The sequence below is a fragment of the Bombus fervidus genome, chromosome 5, assembly GCF_041682495.2.
Source record: "Bombus fervidus isolate BK054 chromosome 5, iyBomFerv1, whole genome shotgun sequence".
In the NCBI taxonomy this organism is placed as follows: Eukaryota; Metazoa; Arthropoda; class Insecta; order Hymenoptera; family Apidae; genus Bombus; species Bombus fervidus.
Genome location: NC_091521.1, coordinates 16,070,454 through 16,092,897, shown reverse-complemented (window position 1 = coordinate 16,092,897; position 22,444 = coordinate 16,070,454). Strand labels below are relative to the sequence as shown.

The 22,444-nt window shown below is 39.0% G+C and overlaps 2 protein-coding genes across 2 annotated transcripts in view; one reads left to right on the top strand and one right to left on the bottom strand.

Annotated features, from left to right (window-relative positions):
- LOC139987168 (protein transport protein Sec61 subunit gamma) overlaps positions 1–22,444 on the bottom strand; it is a 119,507-nt gene that overhangs the window by 48,965 nt on the left and 48,098 nt on the right. The window lies entirely within an intron of this gene.
- LOC139987123 (silk gland factor 1) lies at positions 573–3,409 on the top strand. The gene has a single exon (XM_072003050.1). The coding sequence runs from the start codon at positions 1,448–1,450 to the stop codon at positions 2,969–2,971; it is 1,524 nt and encodes a 507-aa protein (XP_071859151.1). The 5' UTR covers positions 573–1,447; the 3' UTR covers positions 2,972–3,409.

The following is a 22,444-nucleotide window of genomic DNA, read 5'->3' as shown; positions in this document are numbered from 1 at the left end:
GTGAACCACCGGAGATCGCAAGATTGCCACGAGTTTGAGAAACACAATTCGAACATTCTTTCGGAAACTATCTCCAAAAACTGAACTTATGCATCGATTCACTGAACCAAATAACATATTCGAACATATTCGAAGAAAGCAAAAGAGGAAGAAGAAGACACAAAGAGAGAGGAAAGTGAAATACAAGAAACTGTAAATCGACCGATCGACCTAAAGTAAGTAAAAAAAGAAAAGAAAAGAATAAGAACATGTACGAAAAGAAGACGTATTCGAAGATAGGAGGAAAGAATCGAAAGGAAGAAAATAAGAAAAGAAAGAAATGGAAGAAAATCAGCCCGTCGCGTGACACGCGCCGATAGGTGTCAAACGTGTGGCAGACAGACAGTTGACATGACATGAGAGAGGAGCGTCGAGACGCGGCCGTCGGGACGTGGTGGTCGGGCGTCGTGGACCGGTATCCTGTGGGATATGCGCAAGCGGGATATTCCGCAGCTGCGCTCTTCGTACTTCGTCGAACGCTCGAAGGTCTGGCCGTTTCCCCGCTCGTTGAACACTCTCGGTTCGCACACTCATTGGTGCAACTACCAAGTAGTAGGGCGACGTGGACGCTGATTAGTCGGCGAACATGGAACAGGCGTGGCAGACGTAGTACGGAGTAGGGAGTGTTTGAACAAGATCGGCAGACTGAAGAGTAGCGGAGTACACTCGCTGATCGGCCTCCATCCACACGGCACACAGAGAGACAGAGAGACAGTGAACTAACGAGACTGGTGAATGAGCGAGAGTGGTGGTGAGGCGGTTCGTGCACACAGAACCCCGCTCAAACAACGTCGATCGCTGCTCGCCGTGTGTTCCCAGCTCGTGCTTGGTGCTGACCGTGCGCGACCAGCCCGCGCGTACAATTTCATACCGTGCGTTATTCGCAACGTATTGACGAAGTGATCGAGCGATCGTGAACTTTTTCGGACATATCCGCGATGCTCGTTTGCGGTGTATTTTAAAGGATTCTCGGTGTTGGAGGAAAGAAGATACTATATGTACGAAGATCGTGGAATTTCTTCCGAAGATTCTGTGAATTTTTCCAAAGAGGATAATTGCTGGAGTGCGCGATTTGTGTTTTAAACGTCGTATCACGCAATTTGGAAAAGCCATAGAAAACGAAGGTGAAGTTTCTGTTTATCGACGTACGAATCAGATTATCGTGGACAGTGAAATATCAGTGATATTGACACATGTAACTCGATAATAATAACAATCGTGTGGAGGATATAAAAGATCGTGAGTAATTGAAATAATCGTGTGTTGACGAGAAGCGTGAAGCATTTTCGTCACCGAGGAGAAGATTCGGGAACCGTCGCATTACCAACAGCAGCCGTGGTACCGCGGTTTTCATGATTCTCGTTTGACAAGCAGACAGCAGCCCGCCACTCCGGCACCGGTTAGCTCTATGACCATGCTCCAGTCGCAGAAGCTGTACAGCGATGCTGGTAGCCTCGGCGGCGCGATGACCAGCGCCGCGATGTCCACGATGGGCAGCATGGCGCCAACGTACAGCTCAATTAACTCGGTAGGATGTATGCCTATGGGTATGTCAATGGGTGTCGGTGTTGGACCAAGTTGCAGTCCTCAGGGTGCTGGCGGTTTCAACATGAGCACCATGAGTTCGGCAATGGGGATGGCATCGATGGGCGGTGGTGCTATGGGTGGTTATGGGAGTGCGTCGATGGGAGGCGGTGGCGCGTGTATGAGTGCCGTCGGCTATGGTCCTCTAACGCCAGGCGGCGGCGCCGGTGTTACCAGGGATCCTCTTTCCCTTACCGAGCCGGATTCCCCTAATTCCGCTTTGCAACGCGCCAGAACCGACAAGTCTTACCGCAGAAGTTACACCCACGCGAAACCGCCCTATTCCTACATCAGTCTGATCACAATGGCTATCCAGAACGCGCCCAGCAAGATGCTTACGTTGTCGGAGATCTATCAGTTCATCATGGATCTGTTCCCGTTCTACAGACAAAATCAGCAACGTTGGCAGAATTCCATCAGGCATTCGCTCAGCTTCAACGATTGTTTCGTGAAAGTGGCGCGAACTCCGGACAAACCTGGTAAGGGTTCCTTTTGGACTTTGCACCCGGAGAGTGGGAACATGTTTGAAAACGGATGTTATTTACGTCGACAGAAGAGGTTTAAAGACGAAAAGAAAGAATTAACCAGACAAAACAATAAGCATCAACAGCATCATACAGGAGCCGCAGCAGCCGCTGCCGCGGCAGCCGCCGCGGCCGCTGCCGGACACAACAGTCCAACCTCGCACGAGTTGGCTCATGCAGCTAAAAAAACAACGTCTTCTCTCCACCATGGGCCCCAGCAACAAGACGACAAGGATCTTCATTCGCTGGTGTCATCGCACCATCATCATCACGCGGCCAGTCTTCATCAACACCACGCTTCGTTAAAAAGCGATACAACGGACATAGGCGGCCTCCTAGGACCCGAACTAGGCGCTGCTCATGACGAATTGACCGCCATGGTTAGTAGAAGTCTTCATCCTCACTTGATCTCCGAACCCACGGCTTTGCATCATGGAATGACCGGTAGTTTGAAACAAGAGCCACCGTACACCGCTGCCAGTCATCCTTTTAGCATCACCAGGTTACTGCCGGGCGCGACGGCGGGCACATCGCCAGGCGCGCAAGACATCAAGCCACCGGAGATGAAAATGTACGAGCAGCTGCATCAGAGCTACGCCAACTTCGGCTCGCCTCATCATCCTCACGCGCACTCCGCGCCACCGAGTCATCATCATCATAACGGCATGCACACGGGCTCGAACGCGGCTGGTCCCATGCACAACATGACCAATCACCATCACCAGGAGTATTACCAGAGTCCGCTGTACCATCACGCGACCAGCGTGGCTAGTAGCAGCGCGCCCCCGCCGTCCTCCGTCGCCACCGCGGCTCCGGGCTTGTGACACCACGCTACCCACCCCTACGCCCTGGCCTGAGTCGCTGCAGCCGCGGCATACGCCGCCACTGCAGCCGCGAGCAATCCCTCGACTACGGCGAACATCGTTCTTCCTGCCCTCGATCAGGATCATCAAGCCCATCATCATCAACCACCCTCCTCTTCGACCTCCTTATCGTCCTCGTCATCGTCTTCTTCGTCCTCGTCGTCGGCACCCTCGCAGCCCGCGGCTGTCGTCTCACAGTCGGCGTCGTTGCGAGTCTCAGCGTCGATACAACCATCGCAACAGCGACGTCGGCGACGTTGCGAGGACAACGAGGTGGAAACTTGTTGGCCCGTCGGCCACGAGGACGATTACGACGAGGAGGAGGAGGAAGACGACGAGGAGGATATGGTGTGAGAAGATGTTAGAACGGAGGAGATTAGACCGAATCGTAGGAGGTGAGAGTCGCGAGGCCGGATTCGGAGTTGATCGTTGTCAAAAAGGGGATGGTGTGGTGCGAACGGTGCGGGTGCGAAGGGGCGTTTCGAGACACGGATACGACAACTAGAGGACGCTTAGGAAATCGTCGAGCTGAGCAGGTGCGAATTTTGCGGTTTCCTTTTGTGGAAAGTGTGATCTTGAAAGGTTCGATCGTGATACACGGCTCTGGTCTGACTGCTCGTGAGTTCACTTAGATCATTTTTGGATACAATGGGTTTTAATCGGCTGTTGTTTCGCAATCGCGTACAATAGTAAATGACAGCAGGCTCCTTCGTGAGAGAATCTATTATTATCGCGTGACTTTTAAATCGTATTAAGTTGTTGCACAATAAATTTCGATATCAATATTTAAATCAGTATTTCTCCTTCTGAAATAAAAATTAAGCAATAACTCAAAGCTAAAGTCATCCGGATCCATACAGTTTTGTTGATTTTATTTTTGTAAAAACTATGTTTTTGTTGCTTCGTTGTGTTTTTATTTATAAAGTAAAATGATCTGATAATTTGGTTTTCGTATGCTGTACTTCGAAATGAGTAGAATACGTAATTGTTTCGAAACTACGTATTAAACTATCGAGGAAACTAAACTGAAATCTTCCGCGGTACGTCGCACGTATGTTCGCGATTTAAAAATGTCTGACGGAAAAGTTTTGTTGAAAGAAGAAATTTATAATGCAACAATCTATATATTAGTTGTATGTTAGTACGAGTTGTAATGCCAAATAAGTACGATGTCGATCTTATTTTAGAATTAAACACGTATTTTAGGTAGCTGATACTGAATTTTGAATTAGTGCCAGTTGTTAACTCATCTTCTATTCCAATAATTAGAAAATCGATTTGAAAAATTATGCGCCAATTCGGATAATTCGCCGATGATTATTATACGTAGTTCAATATAAAAATTCTCTTTTATTTTCATTCATATACAAATTCGGAACCGTCGATGTTTCGGCGGGATCTTGTTTTACAGTTAAATTGATATCGTCAGCGAAGCTTTACAACTAACAAGTTGCCAACGTCGATAAATTCTCTTGCACAGCATAGTAACAAGTTTGATAAAATACGTAGAATTCTAGAAATTTCTAAAAGTGAATTTTACAAATTGCAAGAACCAGTTGACGATATCTGACATAAAATTATAAAATTGTAAATTGTACGATTTATTGTTTTGCAACTCGATAATATTACGTATTATTTATTAGTTATCTACACGTGTTTATGCAAATGCGTACGTTTCGTGAACGTAACGTAAGAATCCAACGTAGAAATTCTCCAACATGCATTTTCAATATTCTTCGTACTTTTACACGTTACGCGTGCTTTGCGTATATTTCTTCTCAAAGAAGAAAGAAGTTGTTCGTTGTTCATTGTTCTATTCTCAATTTCTTGAATCTAACCTGTCCGTCTATAAACGTACAGTATCTTTTAACACGTGCGTTCATTTCTGCTAAAATTCTACAAGTCAGAAATTAATTTGTTTGAGTAAATTTTTGTTTCTAGGATCATAGAAATTTTTGGTTAGAGAAACACGTGTGTTTCGAAACTCACGGTCGACATCGTACGAACGCTTAATCGTCGGATTATCGCTTTGCTCTTCATCGTTACGCGACGTAATCGACGTTGAAAAGGAAAAATATGTCAAAACGCCGATTAAGCTGCACTCGAATCGTAACATACGGCCGCAAGACCAGATATACGATTGCGATGTAAAGGAGGGAATAAAACGAAGAAATTCGTAGATACTCGACGAGTTCTCCATGGACTTCCGGTTCGCGATCTTTTTCGACTGACGTTCACCGCGATACGCATAGGTTTTTTTCTGTGATACGCGACAACGATGCGATCCTCCGGCTGCGCCACACTTGCCTCGATCGTCAGCCGTTCTCTCGTTCCTTTCTTAACACGGAAACATAATCGTCGATTCGTTCGAACGATTCGTTTCTAGTCGCAATACACGTGTGCAATTTCCTTCTTGTCGGAAGGAAGTTGATTGGGCGAGATCCAGTCGAATATTTTCGCATTTCGAGACACGAATGTGAATCTTGGTTTTCCTTTCTTTTCTTTTATTTCGTTACTGGTTATTATGCGGAATATTAACTCGAATATATATGTTGCAATCTCATTTTCGTTTTAACAGGACGAACAATTTTTAATGTTCTTAAATAGCTTTAGGGGAGAGTTTTCAAGATAGATAAGGGGAAAATTTCATATTTTCCTCGATCTTAAGTTACTTCGATTATAGAAAGATAAGATTACGTAGAGAATAATGCAAGGGATACGACAAGATTCGATAGTTAAAATTTTACAGAGTTACGTAGCTGTTTCTCTTTGATTCGATGATTTTGACGTTTACCAAGATTATCGTCGTTGAATAAAACCGAGATTGAAGATGTCGTATGTTCAATTATCAACTAAGAATAATTATGATTAGTTATCTACGTATTATATATATTCTTTTAAATTTGTTTGAGCACAATCGCAATACGTTAATCGAATTCAGTATTGTTCTATAGACTTTCTAACATGATTATTTATTATATTTTTTTATAATTTAATTATGTTATAACATAGTAAATAATATTTTACGAGAACATGTTTGACAAACATTATAAATAAATATTACAATTTTTAAATTTTATTTTTACACAGTACTATAATTACTAAGATATTTATCTTTAAAATAATTGCAAGATATTTCTTTATAAAGTAATTACAATTTTTTTTTATATTTATAACGTTTATTTCGAAAATATATTAAATAATATATCAGATAAATGTCTTCAGACTCTGTTTTATTACGATTGTTTCTAGTTATCATTTGTTTGATGATAATTTATTCGTTTCACGATGCATCAAGCAGCGTGTTACAGATCGAGACAAAGATTTCAGGTTCTGTATTTAAATAACGTCAAATTCAATTTTTTCAAGATAATATCGAGTTTAACCTTTTAGGTACGATACGCCACTATAGTGACTTTCGCGGATGTCATTTTATATTACGACGCGTCGCTATAGTGGTTCACTCTACTGACCCATTGGCTCGGCGTTTGAACTAAATGATATTTTTCATTTGTCTTGCTTCACATTTTCCTTGTTCTCGCGATGTTTTATAACGGTATTGACAATATACAGACAAAATATATATTTTTGATACGCCACTGTCAGGTATCGATTGTTGTTTTTCGTTAAATATACCACTAGTGAGTGTTCTTTTTAACATGTTATTTTATCCTTATAATTTTGAAGAATCTTCAACCTAAAAATGTCGCTTGAAAATAGAAAATTAAGAGCAATTTGAAGAACACTATCGCGCTATGAGTGTGAAAATTGCGACGCTGGTCTATGTGTCGTACCGTGCTTTAAAATATATCACACTCAATTGTATTATTAATTATTGAAGTAAATTACTCAAGTTAAAGTATATGCGTCATATACTTTAAGAAAAATTAGAATTTAATTATCAAAAATTTCGTTCCAATGTGGTTGCGTAGAGAGCAGTGTTATTCGTCACACATCGCAGTATCATTTACGCGTAATTCGCGTAAAACTGTGAACAGAGAAACAGCCCCGTACCTAATTCAGCAAAATTCAGTTGCACCTAGGAGGTTTAACACGAAACTTTAGTCTTGGAAATGTTTCGTTATTTAAAGTTTCTGTCAGAACTCTTGTACTTCTTGAAGGAACAAAGAGCAGAATCGACGATCAATAGACGATTATTTACCGAGTGTAGATTGCGATACTAGAAAGCGATAGCGAAGGATTTTTCTAGGATTATCTGTACATCTTCGATGATATATGCCTATTTTCAGCCGGTCGTTGATCTCAATCCTTCTGCTCTTTTCTGTTTCTGTAATTTATCGTTTCGATACAATTGGACAGGCATGCATATCAAACATTTTGTTAATTCGATTATTAAATTTTATCAGAAATCAAGATCTATCGATAAATGTATAGCAGAGGAATTTTGATTTTCAACCAAAGAACCAAAGAACCAGTGACATATTCTGTTTTTCCCTCTGGATCTTACATATTTATCGAATATTGTTCGAAAATATAATTTTGTTAATATCAGTTTCCTCTTCTTCGAGAAAGTCTACCGATAGAAGCTTTGAAAATGTTCAAAAGTGTTTTCGCATATAAATAGTTAAGTGTTATATATTTTCATAAAACAACGGTACCACGTACAACGTTAAAGTGAAAGTTAAACAAGTTGCACGTATAAATGACGAATCGCCTTCTGGGAAATAATCAAAAAATAGTTGTCTGTGGAAAAGATTAATTTATAGGAAAACGATGAATAATTTGACAAGTGTGTGATAGATTGTCATTCTTCGCGTAGATAGACACAGTTCTTGGTACTCACAGCTGTATCGGTTCGGCTAGACGTGATTATACGCAAGCTTAATCGTGTCACGATTACAATCATTAAATTGTAGTCGTCTTTAAAATGTTTCTACGTTCATCGATTTTCACCTGTTTCTTTTTGTTTCCGATTAACGAATGATACTTACATACTATACTTTTTCTATATTTTTATATTTCTTTTAACGATATCAATCAGCGATGGAATAAATACCGACGATTATAACCAACTATAACCGCGAACGTTACGATCAATCTCGCGAATCCCTAAGGATCCAAGATCTGACGATTCGTGTCTAGAATGTGAGTGGAGATTTCCAAGGGAAAGAGAAGCCCCGTTCGATGGCTGGCTCGAATCCGCGCGAGCGCCGGCGTAGAGCGAAAAATGTGATAACCCGCGAGAATAAATCTAAATTAATGAACGTAGGCTTGCAAGAGACGCCTGTGTATTTCCCCTTGTAGAGGTACGCGTTCGTACGCAACGTTATACTCGAAAATCCTCGTGCTGCAGCACATACGAAACACACAAGATACAGTGTGATATGCACAGACATACACATGCACATTTCTATTCATACCACGTACGACAGAAAGCGATACCAGGAGTAAAAATTCTTGTTTAAAAGCGTCGAAAGCAGGACACGTCCAGTGTTTTTTGTATGATACGTGTAGATAGCGGCACAAACGTAACGTGTACGATGTACAATATTATATATGTTACAGGGAGCTCTATATATATATATATATATATATATATATACATACATATAAATATAAATATTATAAATACAAAGTATAAATATATAAATAAATGGAGTCTAATGATATACTATTAGGTATATACATATTATATATATATATGTTTATGTATATATATAATATTATATATATATAATGTGCGATGGAGCGAATGTGCGAGCGAATGATAGCATGAGAGAGGCAGAAGCGTGAGCATTGTACAGCGCGTTTCAAAAGCAACGCTCGTAAAAAGCGTGGCAGCTGATGCCACGGTTCAAGCCACCCCAGTCGATTCAACGACCGCTGCTGACTGGGGTGGTTGCTTTTGAAACACGCCCCTCCACGAAACGCCCTGTAAATAGAGGAGACGAAAGCCAGGGAGCAGCGAGCATCGCGAATCGCTATGATCACTTTGCGAGAAAGAAAATAATATCGTCGGATCCGAGTGTGTTTCTAGGTTTCCTTCTATCGACATGTGCTCTCCGTTCATTTTTCTTGCCGTTCGAAACTCGTCGAACGGTAATTACCGCGACCGAAGACAACGCACGTACAAAAGTAAAAGAGAGATGATCACGAAAAAGAAAATGATAAAAGAAAATAATAAATAAAAGAAAACTCATTCCTCCTTTCTCGTTCGTCATTTAATCTGTTACACGAATACGTAGAATGGTAGATCTCGATCGATTTCGGAGGTTGAACGATGCTACCGCGAAAGTTGCGGATGCGTTCGCGCTTGCGTACGAAATGAAAGGAAAAGTCTCGAAATCACGAAATCTCGTCGCCATGTTTACGCTTTCATTGTTCCTGTGCATTCCGGCATTTCTTCACGCTTATCCATGAGACGTAACCTCGATGTACCAGAATCAAGGAACGAAATTACTCCTTTCTTCTGTCCTCTCTTGCTCCCACCTCAACCTTCGTCGAACCTTCTGAATAACTATCTAACTTCGTCCACTTCTACGACAACACATTCTATTTACTTGTTCGAATCGCCGCTTCGGAGAAGCTTTTTAGTGTCGTTTCTGATCGGGGATTCTTAAGAATCACGTCGTTCGATGACGATCCAGCGGTGATTCTGTGGTTCATGTACATAACACGCACAAGCCACAGCAGCGGAAATCACGTCCACGGCCCTCGCGAGTTTAAGGGCCGCGGACAGAGAAGAAACGACGCGAGCAAACGAGGTTGTAAATGTTTCAATAAATCCACGTATTTCTACGAAAATTCGCCTTATCTTTTACATCGTGCTTCTTTTATTCCGAAAATACCCGACTATCTTCTCTTTCCTTCCTTTCGATATCTTCTAGAAACGCGGAGTATTTATAATTAATTGGAATTATTTTTCTCTGAAATCTAAACTTCTTGAAATCGACGAATACTACGATACTTCTACCATTCGTTTGACTTTCTTCGAATTTCATATATCTTTTGCACAGTTCGCGTCAATTTTTGGCCACGAATCGTTCACGCTTGTGTATCACACGCAATCGTTATCGATTGCATTATGAAACTAATTTATCAAATCGACTTGAAAATCATCGTGGTAGACTAGAATCAGTGTAGCTACGCGTTATTAAAGCTTATTTTACGAGATGATATATTCTCAAACAAAAGAATGATAACACGTACTTAAGATATAGTACTTACGATCAGATAAAAAGTTATTATCGCGAGTTAAAATTTAATAGAAATACATGATGTAATATTCATAGATATACTCGATTACAATCGCTGTAACACTGACGTATTGCACATATTTGGCAGATAATATACTTCTCATAAATGTTTGTTCAGCGATGTTCACGAATATTTGTTTACTAACATTTGCAAATATTTATCCGTTTAGCGATAGTAAAAATTTCTTTGCCTTGGTATTTTATAAGTAGAACAATACGCGTATAGAAAACGATTGTCGCGCAATCTTTACAACAATAATCGACGATACTATCGTAGTATTGGTATTAGTATTTCGGTAACAGAAGAAAACGGGAAAAGTTAAATAATTTTATTGCACCGATACTGTTTGCAACGAGCAAACGGAAATTCCGATGTTTCCTCCGAAGAAAGTTGTTGCAGGCTTTTTCTCGTTTCCTCGCACTTGCCTATCTCCCGCGTACAGACACACCAGTGATTTCTTAGCCTTGTTTCTTTACGGTTTCCTGTTTTCATTCGCGAGTCCGTTAAACGTCGCTCCTTTCGATAGCTCACAGACTTCGTGTACTCGATAACATTCACCGAGGATATAATATTTTTGAATAGGAAAGCTGTTAATTAATTCACGACTCTAACCATATTCGTAAGCAGAATGCCTATCCGCGATATTCAGTCTGCGAATTCACAGTATCTTTCAACGTCGTACGAACACAGCAAAGTTACACAAAGTTTTCACCAAGAAGCATTACGACTTCTTGCATATTCATTACCAGTGTCTTTGCTAATTGATTTTTAGCTAACCACATCGGCTGGCAACGGTTACAAAAAATTCCATTTTCGTTCGAATCTTTCAAAAGCAACGCGATCAGAGCCTTGCCATTGGTTAGAGCAATTAATGCTGCAGAGACACGGTGGAACGTTTCGACGAATTAATCGTCGTTCTTTTACAAATTTAATTTTTGTTTCCTGTCTTTCGGAAGCTCATAGGATGAACCATGAGATTGAGGTCAAAATCAAAACGTATGAAAATTTTCAGTGAATTTAATCACAGAAAACTTATTAATGGGTAATCGATAAGTTTCGTTAAGGAACAAATGTCTACAACTTTGAGATTTCATGACCTCGATGCAAGGTTAAAGTGGGCCACTCAAATAAAGATTAACTCTATCGATTATACTGCAGATAAAATTCCAAAAATATATATCATCGTTGTATATCATTTTGAACGCTTAAATGATTATGCGGAAACCAATGTCGCAACAGAATGCTTTCCACGATCGAAGAAACAATTATTCGAAAGAGTTTTCCGGTCATTATGTAGATCGCGGATTCATCATCGCCGGCGTTATCATATGATCATCGGTAGATGGCCGATTCTGAGCAATCGTTGTGTATTGTAATCGTGCAATTTCAAATACGATAACGCGCGTGTAGTGTCCAGCTGGAACGAGTGGACGAAAATAAAATAATGAGGTAGCAACCGTGTCAATGCTCCTTTCGTAGTTGACCAAGATATAATTTCTCTTGGACATTTTTTAATTTGCACAGCTCGTTATTATCGGGAATTAAAACGTTACCAGCTAAAAATGTAATTTATACAATTTATCAACTATATACCTACTATCCACGAACAAAATAGTTAAGTTTATCGTAATCACAAATCTACAAATTACGTTGAAAATCGATATTTTATTAATTTGTTCGTGTTAGACGGCTTAATTTAGAAAGTTCGCGGTGATAAATTGTATGATAAACAGAGGAACGATATTGTGTTCCTCTGCTAGTATCATCGAAGTGATACCTAAAATCGTGTCATTGTCAGTCGTAATCTGTCACAATCTAAGATTGCCAAATCATGAAACGAATTAGATAAGCAATTCATGTAACTGTGCATAAATTCTTCCATAACTTTTAATCTTCTATAAATATAACTCAATCTTTTTTATAATAGAGTAAAAAGAAAATAATTGATCGTATCATAATACGATTATATTTTATCTTTAATCCTTAAATCCAACGATTAATAATAACCCCCAATTAAAGTAATGAATAAATCAACGTTATACATATACATAAAACCAAAATTAGACAAATTAAATCTAATAAAGTAAATTATTTACAAAATTATGAATTATCCGACCGTTCTACTAAACGTAAAATTATCAAAATAAATGTACTTACAGAAGAAAGTTGATAAGACGATATCAAATTGTAAAATAATGGAAAAGAAATCTATGAAATCTACAACTTGTCGCTTGACGATAGTCGTTAATATTATTAGTTACAATAAATTATTTTCGTGCACATATAAAGGATAACTGAGTGATAGAAATAAAACCTTACGCCTCTACGCCATACTTTATCCAAATCCGAGCTGCCGTCTATTACTCTTCGATTCTATCGAATCGTTTCATCGGAGCCTCGCTTCACAAGCTTTATTCCATCAACGAGAAAGAAAAAACGAGGCCGTGGAGTTTTCCGCGATATAAGAGCATTAACAAATTCGCCCGATAATATTTGACTTTCATCCAGGAGGCACGTTCGCGTTCATCGACTCTTTGCTCCCCTCCCTCCTTTTTTTTTTATTTCATTTCGCCTTTTATTTCCGGTTCCGCTACTCTCTCCTCGAATCTCCTAATCTGTGTATGCAATCGATACGCGCTCATTAATTACGGATTCGACGGGCGACTCCGGCGAGAACGGCCGTAAAAATTCGGCCGATTGTATTATCGACAGGCTTCCGCCAGACAATGTTGCCTCGATACGGATCTCGTGATGCAATAGATCCTCATTGACACGATATCGGGGGATTATAACGCGGTCGATCGCGCAGATCATCGAAATCATCCGGTAACTGAATCGCTGTACGTCGAACCTTCGAGCGCCAGAAGAAACCTACCAACTTGGGAACAGAATGATTTTGTTAGATTTTAGAGGGACAGGGAAATAAGTCCGAATGGAGGGCAAGTTTTTTTTTTTTTTGAATAAGTTTAAATTTGAAAAAACGGAACTGATTACGTGGTTTTACAGAAATTGTTGGTATCGAGTAACGTGTGCTTTTTGTCTGTTTCTTTTTGCTATTCAAAGTCACTTTAATTGCCACGATTATTGGCGGTGTGTCCTTTCAATCGAATTACGTGGAATTTCTTTCTGAGATATTTGATTAATTAATTATAAATTAGGTATTGGTACATGGTAGGCTTTCAGTCGTTTGCGATTTAACCGAGCAACATTTTTTGAACGACGTTGTCGAGAATACAAAAGTATGGTGGGTCTTGAACATTGTATTAGGTTGTTTTTTTCGTTTTATAAGGAAATAATAGACGCGCAATGTTTTTTTATTTTTTATTAGTTTATCGAATTATGCACGAACGTAATAATAGAAATAGAACGAAATGGATCATACGTAATTCAATGAAATAATATAATACAGAAATTGTTGCTCGTCCATTATCATCTTATGAAACGAAAGAAACTTTTCGGACAATCTAATACGAGGAACGTTCGTGCGATAGGATGATTTTCTGTGATTTCTTTCTTTTCTTTTCTTTTCGACGTGTTCTATGGAGGTTTCCGGAATGAAAGGATCGACAAGACCGGATAACTCGGTCGAAAGAGTTCCCTGACATATTGATTTTCCTTTAGCAGATACCGTTGGCCGAATTTACTGCCGTGGTGTTTTTATTATCTTATCTGCCCCTTTTACGTCAAGCATTAAAAGTTCCTATTACACCTATCTCGCCTTTATTACTCTTAAATTGACCCCTAAATTGAACGTCACCTTGATGACCACGTGTTTTAATATCGCGGAAAGAAAATTGATCAAGAAACTATCCATAATGAATTGCAAAAAATAATTTTCAAATTTCATATCTCTCATATTTCATAGGTATTACACTAGTATATTATTCTGTACAGGATATATTACTATTTTTCATTTTTCTATTAATTTATAAGTACATTGTACTAGTGTACGTATTATCATATGCACGTACATTATCTTGTATCGTCACATTTCTCTCTTTGTTTCTATGTGCATTCTCTGTAACTTAAATTTCCTTTTCAAATATCGTATTGTTCATTTCCTATTACAATTATACCGTGAAAGCAAAATGAAAATATAGCCTCGTTCTACGATTAGTATTAATTACCACTGTTACCTCTAAAACCAAGTGTTCACGATTGTAAATAATTCATTATTGCTGATACCACATAGTACAAATAGCAATTTACAACGTCGAGCGACTATGAAATCCGAGAACAGCGTTACATTATCTCATCCACGTGTTCTCAAATACGTTACAATAGAATTGGCCGACTGTACCGCTTGTAATACAAATACAATAATACGTTATAGACATACCTAATCGTACAGTAAACAGGTAACAGGTACCAAAAACAATGGAATTTAACACGTACCCAACGTCTCCAACGTCTTCTAACAGCCAAGTCTCGTAAAACATGGTCGAGCACGTTAACGAGTACCGAACGATCAACAACAACTATAACGGTAGAAAGACGAGAGAATGGACGCGGAGCAGGGCGTCGCGAGTCCGGGTAAGCGTAACGAGTCTTAGTTAACGGGTGGACAATCGAGGTGCAATCTCCCGCGGATTATTCAGCATGATACACAGGCAGATATACATTGAGAGGTACTACAAACCTGTGTATCTCGCCAATATTTGACTAAATCATGAACAATGTTTGATTGTACACATGCGCGCGGCCGCGCGCGCTCATACCGCGCGCACACACGCGCCGGCTCGCGCGTAGCTATTGCTCGTTCGATATAGGCTTGCCGTGCCGTGAAACGAGACGCTATATATCCTTCTGTACACCTATACGTATATATACTTATACGCGTATGTATATGTCGGAGAGGGAAAGAAAGGGGTGGAGGGAGGGACGCGACGTGCAAGTGAGCGGAAGCGAGACGAATCGAATAGCACGCGAGTTGAAGCGAGACACGGTGAAAGTATAGCGGAGGTTGATGGGAGTGGAGCAGAAAGGGTGAATCGTGGTCGTGAGAGGGACAAAGAGGGAGAAGCAGTAAGACACGAGTGAAAAGAGGTGGAAAAATGGACACAAGAAGGCAAGGCAAAAAAGAGTCGGCGTACGGTGAAGAACGGTACAGCAGCGGGGCGAAGAGTTGCTGGAATGGAGGGGTGAGAGAGCGTCGAAAGACACCAACGAAGGGAGAAAGAGTCGCGCTGGAGAACGCGCTGGATGAAAGGTGGAGTAACGAAGAAGTGGAGGGGACGCAACAGTCACGAGAAAGAGTGGGGGGAAAAGCGGGGAACGCGCAGGAGGGCGAACGAGCGGTTGTGCGAGAGTGGGGAAAGCTAGGGTGTAACGATGCGAAAGTGGGGAGACGAACGGGACAACGGCGTTAAAGTGGGGGAAGCTATGGTATAGCGGCGCGGGAGTGGGGAGAGTCGGGATATCGTAGGTCGACGTGGTGGGGAGCGTGTGACGCTACGGTCGAGCAGTGGGGGTTGGAGGGTCGTCGTGTACGGCGCGAGAGGGGAGGCGACGCCGATATCGACGAGGAGAGGAAAGTCGTGTGCGTGCTACGAATTTACCCTGCTCTCTTGTAACCTCGCTTCTTCTCTCTTGCTCACCAACGTGGAAAGTCCGCGCGAGGGTTGCTGCGAAGGAGGATACGAAGGACAGAAGTCCCCTCGCATGGAATTTAACGCTTCATCGACGGGTTTTATCAGCGGCTCGCTCTCGGGACACGGCGATAAGCGGCGTCGTTAATTCGAGGGTATTAAACGGAACTCTGACGGACACGCTGTATATGGATGAGATGTGACAGATATAGTTCGTCGATAATGTTGGTACTCTTGGAAATGCGGCGGTGGTTACAGTTGGCTACGGTTAACGATGTTTTCTGGAGTGGTATGGTAGCATTGATAGTAGCGTAATTGTAATAGGTTGATGTTTGATGGCATACCGGATCAATCGAATACTTGATATTACAGCTAGGAGAGGGTATTGGTATTTAATAACACGATAGATCAATATCGCGTTATATCTCACATCGAGTCGCTTAGAAGTCATACTGGTTAATTCCATAAATTAAAAGTGTAAATGTTATTTTTCAGATTTTACCTTGGAATTTACGATAAAGCGTACCTATTTATGGAGATATAAGCCATTATATTTTTTTGAGAAGTTAGACGCTAATTATGTACATGTGTAATGAAGTTGAAAGATTTACGCAAAGTTGAGTCGACCAGTTTAACTTCTGCGAAGCTCGTTTATAGCTGTTCCAAGAAATCTGTCCATATCCGGTGATATAACAGTACGATATTTTCGGCTAATTCCATTATACAGAAACGATGAGAAATTACAATAATACGAAGTCGTTATATTTCGATATTCGGTTACAACGAATAAAATGAAAACAATCAACTACGTAATTGTAAATATATCGTTCAATTATACTCTACCATCTCGTAAATACTGTGTATTGTGGCGATTTTGTGACCATGAATTTACTACGGTAGTACCAAATATTTTGTGATATCGTGTACCGAGTATTATATTCGCGTAACGCGAATTCGATGCAAGTATAGTTACTCGATCGTACCGATACCGATATCCCGTTTTACGTTGGTCGCGTGGTGTGTACGACTGCATTGCATCGCCTGTATGTAGATATTTGCACGGGCGTACATGTGCACGCGGTGTTAGTCAGGGTAATTTGCAGCTTCGTTAATTTATGGTTGCGCAAGCGTGAATTTCGCGTCGCTGGCAAAGGCGAGGAGTCAAGGTTCGCGGAGAATCAGTGACAAGATGTCTGACCGGAGACGCAGCGATGCACATCCACTGCTACGAGGAATATTTTCTCTGTCAACGCCACGTCAAATATTACGTTTCGCCAGTTCATTTTTCGAAAGATTAAATTCGCTATATACCTACCGTCTTTAATCGACTATAAAATTAGTAGAAATTAATGGTAAATAAACTTCTGATCGAATAATCGAAGAAACGAAACGAAGATATCTTTGTGATTTGTATTATCTAGTATTATCTTCTAGACAGTTCGTAGCATCGAAGCTGTCGAGTATAGATAGACTAGTAACGGCGTTTTAATTCGATTTTTGCGTACTATGGTTTATAATTTCTAGGATTGTGCGTCATATTATCGCACTGCGTGTGATCAACAATTTACGCGATAATCACACGCAATCGCTACTTGCACAGTCACGTAATTGCAACGCGTGCAATCGTAATTCACGCGATTGAATCTAGTACGTTTGAGGCTCGCACGGTAATTTCTATGCCGTGTTTTTACAGCCCAATTCAATAATTCGTAAAATTGTTTGATCTGTGATCGTAAAAATCGAGGATAGCTTCGATTCCAACGTAGTTGGTATGAAGAAAGTGCAACTACAATCTCCAAATTTTTATTTACGAGTCCTTGTCTTTAGAAGGCTGTTCGATTATAATTTATCGATATTCTCTGTTTGTTAACAAAGTGATGGAAGAGGGCCGAGGATTTAGAAAATTACAAGATAAACGGATCTTTAACTCGTACTTCTTTCGCATTTGCACGTTTCCCCTTAGAAAAACTCGAGTCCGATGGAATGTCAATATAGCTTTATCGAATTTATTGCAGTTTCTCTTTTAATTAGCGTTGTCATAATTAACCGACGACGTCGTGGACAGGGCAAATATTTGAGGCAAGGTAGTAACCTCGTATCTTGAGCTGCTATTAGAACACCTTTCCGCCACCGAATGTTCCCGTATTTGTCGTGAAATAGTTTTCCAACGACGCGTTAATAAAACGCAAACAACAGGCAGAAAAGTATTAATGTTGCTCTGATTCTTTCTATCGGTGGCAAATATTTGACCAGCGATCGAACAATATTTTCATCTTCTCTTTTATTTTTTATTATTAGTCGCGTGACAGGCTCGGTTTTTGTTATTCGTATGAAAATGCTTACTCGAATTGTAGCAAAGCACGCCATCCACGCTGCTCGAAATAATTAAAAGAAGCAGCTAAACGAATGAATCAAACAGAAACGAAAATGATCGTCGCGTGTCTTCTCGCGTTTGTTTAACTCGTTAAGAGGTATTTTTAAAGGGTTGATCGCTCGTTTCACTTGATAGCCAGTCAGTCGTTGGTTCCTAGTATCGTGGTTTGCATCGGACACTTTAAAATTCTTCTTCGCTACTTTTCTTTTGTGCGCCAGGAACAAAATGTTCGTGTTAACGCACTAATTTTGATAATTATTGGACAGACTGGATCTGGTTGTTTAACTTTAATTTATAATTTGTATCTTGAACGTTAGATATCATCAATAACCAATATTATGTAAAGTATAAGATACAAAATAAAATTCTTTTGTGCGCCAGGAACAAAATATTCGTGTTAACGCACTAATTTTGATAATTATTGGACAGACTGGATCTGGTTGTTTAACTTTAATTTATAATTTGTATTTTGAACGTTATATATCATTAATAGCCATACTATGCAAAGTATAAAATACAAAATAAAATTTTTTTTTACGCCAGAAACAAAATATTCGTGTTAATTAATTTTGATAATTATTGGACAGACTGAACCTGGTTGTTTAACTTCAGTTTATAATTTGTATCTTGAACGTTAGATATCATCAATAACCAATATTATATAAAGTATAAAATACAAAATAAAATTTTTTTACGCCAGAAACAAAATATTCGTGTTAATTAATTTTGATAATTATTGGACAGACTGGATCTGGTTGTTTAACTTTAATTTATAATTTGTATCTTGAACGTTAGATATCATCAATAGCCAATATTATATAAAGTATAAGATACAAAATAAAATTAATCCTTCGTAATGTACTTTGTATTAAATTAAAGATTCTCTGTTTCAAGGGCAGATATCGCACTTGTATTAATTTAATTTTTAATTCAGTCTGCCGCATTTTAAAAAATTGGCAAGAATAAATTACAAGTTCCTGACGAATCGTAGGTAGTTGTATAATGTAAAATCTTGGGGCCGAGTAATCGACGTTGGGAACGTTCGTTGGCGAAAAATTGCTCGCGTGCGTCGAATGTTTCCATCGCTCGATAAACGTGAAATTTACAAGATATCGTGAATAGCTCGTTGCCTCGTAGATGATTGAATAATATCAGATAAGAGATATCTACTTAACTTCTTCTTCACTTCAGATTCTCGCATAAATGAAACCTGCGCAAACGTCTTTCCACGTAACTGCGTTATCGGGCGTAATTTCCCTGATGCATTTTCCTCGGCGGATTCCTATCGAATCTTCGCTATCGTGATTACGCGACGGTGATAAACATTCGGAAAATTTCGTTTCTTGCAACGAAGCCGATAATCTAACTCTATATTTGTCAACTTTACAGATTTTCATTTGCAACGTGTTTAAAAAGGCGCAGAGAACGCGATGTAAAATACACTCGAGAAAGGCCAGGTCAGACAGTGAAAATAATAAAAAGCTTATAGTTTCAGGGGAAATTTTTATATCATAATTTTCAAGCAAATTTTCACATCACGTTGCTTAAAAATGCAAAGTATCTATAATGTGAAAGTTATACTTAACAAATACTACGAGATTAGAAATAAAAAAAGGAAAATAAGCTCGTATCGAAAATTTGTTTCATATATATATATGTATATGTCTATCGCGTATGTATCTATAAAAGATTACTATATAGACTATTAAAATATTGATACGTGCATTTCAATTGTTATTTGCCTTCGTATTATTATGATTAACACTTGCGTTAATGGATATGATACATTTTGAGATATTTAATCTGCCAATAGGATTGTCGTTTAATTAAAAATTTCTACGCATCATCGCTTAATTAAAAGTTAATAAGGATACGTGAATTTCAATTTGGTCGGTTTTTGTTCTTGCAAGCGTAAATATGATACGATTTATTTTTAACAGAAATGAAATAACACGCGAAAATGTTATATCATGGCGAAGATATATTAATAAATAAAGATATATCGTATTACACACACACACACACACACACACATTATATATATATAATACTCAAGAGATTTATAATTCGAACGACGAGTTAACTGGTAAACTTATTACTTTTCACCGCGTGTATCAACCCTATGTATTTGAAAGAAAAGCGTTTCAATTAAATTGTTTCACATTTTCATTTAGCTATATAAATTACGAAGTGATTAAACATTGGCAAGAGGAAAACAAAATTATCAGAATTATACAATTGATACGAATTAATATTTGTCGGTTGAAATATCAGTTGCAAAATCGGTTTGTCGAATTTATTTATTTTTTCGAAGATGATCGAACGAATGAAACAATAATGAAAAATCGACTTCGTCGCGTGGTCATCTGTTAAGCATAAAAAATATAATTTCAAGCCCGGCATCGGGCTACAATAAATGCGTAATAAACAAAAAGTTTACGCGTGTACACGCGATCGATTAGCGTCCAGCTGCGAATTTCATTTTAATGGAGTGTAATGGCTTTATGGAAATACGATATAATAATTCGCTGGCACGGCAAACATGATAAAAACTGCAAACAATTTTGATACATTTCACGCATCGTGTATGGCACACGCGGGCCCGTATAATTTTCAATTTAATTTTATAACTGGATCGCGGACGCGTGCGCTCTATCGTTCTCTTTCTCGTTCATCCTTCATTGTTTCGTTCAAATTAATTAGAACGCAAAGTAGCTCTCTGTCTGTAAGAAATTAAAATTTATAATTTTATACCTGACTCGATTATCGAACACAAGCAATCTCTTTTCTGTTTTATATTTTCATTTCAATCGATAAACGAGGCAACGAGTCGAAAAATATGAATTAATCGTTCCTCTGTCTGCAAAAGTGACGAAAAGTCGCTAGAAAAAACTAAAAAAGAAGAAGAAAGGAAGAGAAACGATTATTACGAATCGACGAATAAGTGGAAAACAAGAATGTAGGATTCGTCTGTTTTTCTACACGAAGATTTAAGCAAGCAAATGTTATTCCATTCTGTTTCACGCGTGACATAATACCAGCAGCGCCCCTTTTAATTAACGTTACTACAATTAACCAACACTCCCGCGGATGGGACAAATATTTGACGCGAGGTTACTTATCTCTATCTACCGGCCTCTTCACTATAAATTTCCTCTTATTCGGTTTGAAATACGCTTTCTCTTTTTTTTACTCGATTCTATTTTATCGCGTTTTCGCCTACCAGAAGGCAAACGAGGCGTTAATATAGCGAGACCAAGTTAACACACCCTCTACGATTTTTGCAACGTTAACGTTTTACGGTGGTGAGAAACGTGTAACCGTCATCGAAAGCTCGTTCATCCATTTTTTCTCGTTATGATTCGTACCATAGTTCCTATATTCTGTCTGTATTCTAAAATTTCAGAATTCAATTTACGGAGTAGACTAATTACAGAGATACAGTTGATACAATAGATTTAACGAAACATCGTATAATTTTTATATTAGGTTGTCCGAAAAGTTTCTTTCGTTTTATGAGAACATAATAAACGCACAACGTGTTTTCTTTTATATTATTTTATCGAATTACGTACGATTCATTTTGTTCCGTTAAGATAAACACCGTGACACTTCACAGACTTGGTTTCACCTTTGTACGAAGGTGCATTGTAAAAAGCACGTTTGCGAAAGAAAGACACTTTTCGGACAACGTAATATTTCGTCATTTAACCTACCTTACGCTACTGAATCAGTATTTTTCGTGAAAATAAGATACCAGTTTTGTTACATAAGCGTTACCAGCATTGATATTTGATATTAAAAATACTGGCAATAAAATTATATTCATATATTTTATACCCGACTCGATTATCGAACACAAGCAATCTCGTTTCTGTTTTATATTTTCATTTCAATCGATAAACGAGGCAACGAGTCGAAAAATAAGAATTAATCGTTCCTCTGTCTGCAAAAGTGACGACAAGTCGCTAGAAAAAACCAAAAAAGAAGAAGAAAGGAAGAGAAACGATTATTATGGATCGACGAATAAGTGGAAAACAAGAATGTAGGAAGTAGAACTATCGATAGTTTACACGAAGCTATTTCTACCAAAACCAGTGAAAATGACTGGACTTTAAAAAATAGAATATTTTTATATTTATTGATTTATTACTTTCTTACAGAAGCAATTCAATGTTACGTAATAGATTTTTGGTATTATTGATCCATCCGGGATCATAATCCCTAAACAAGGATTGACACATTTATAAAATT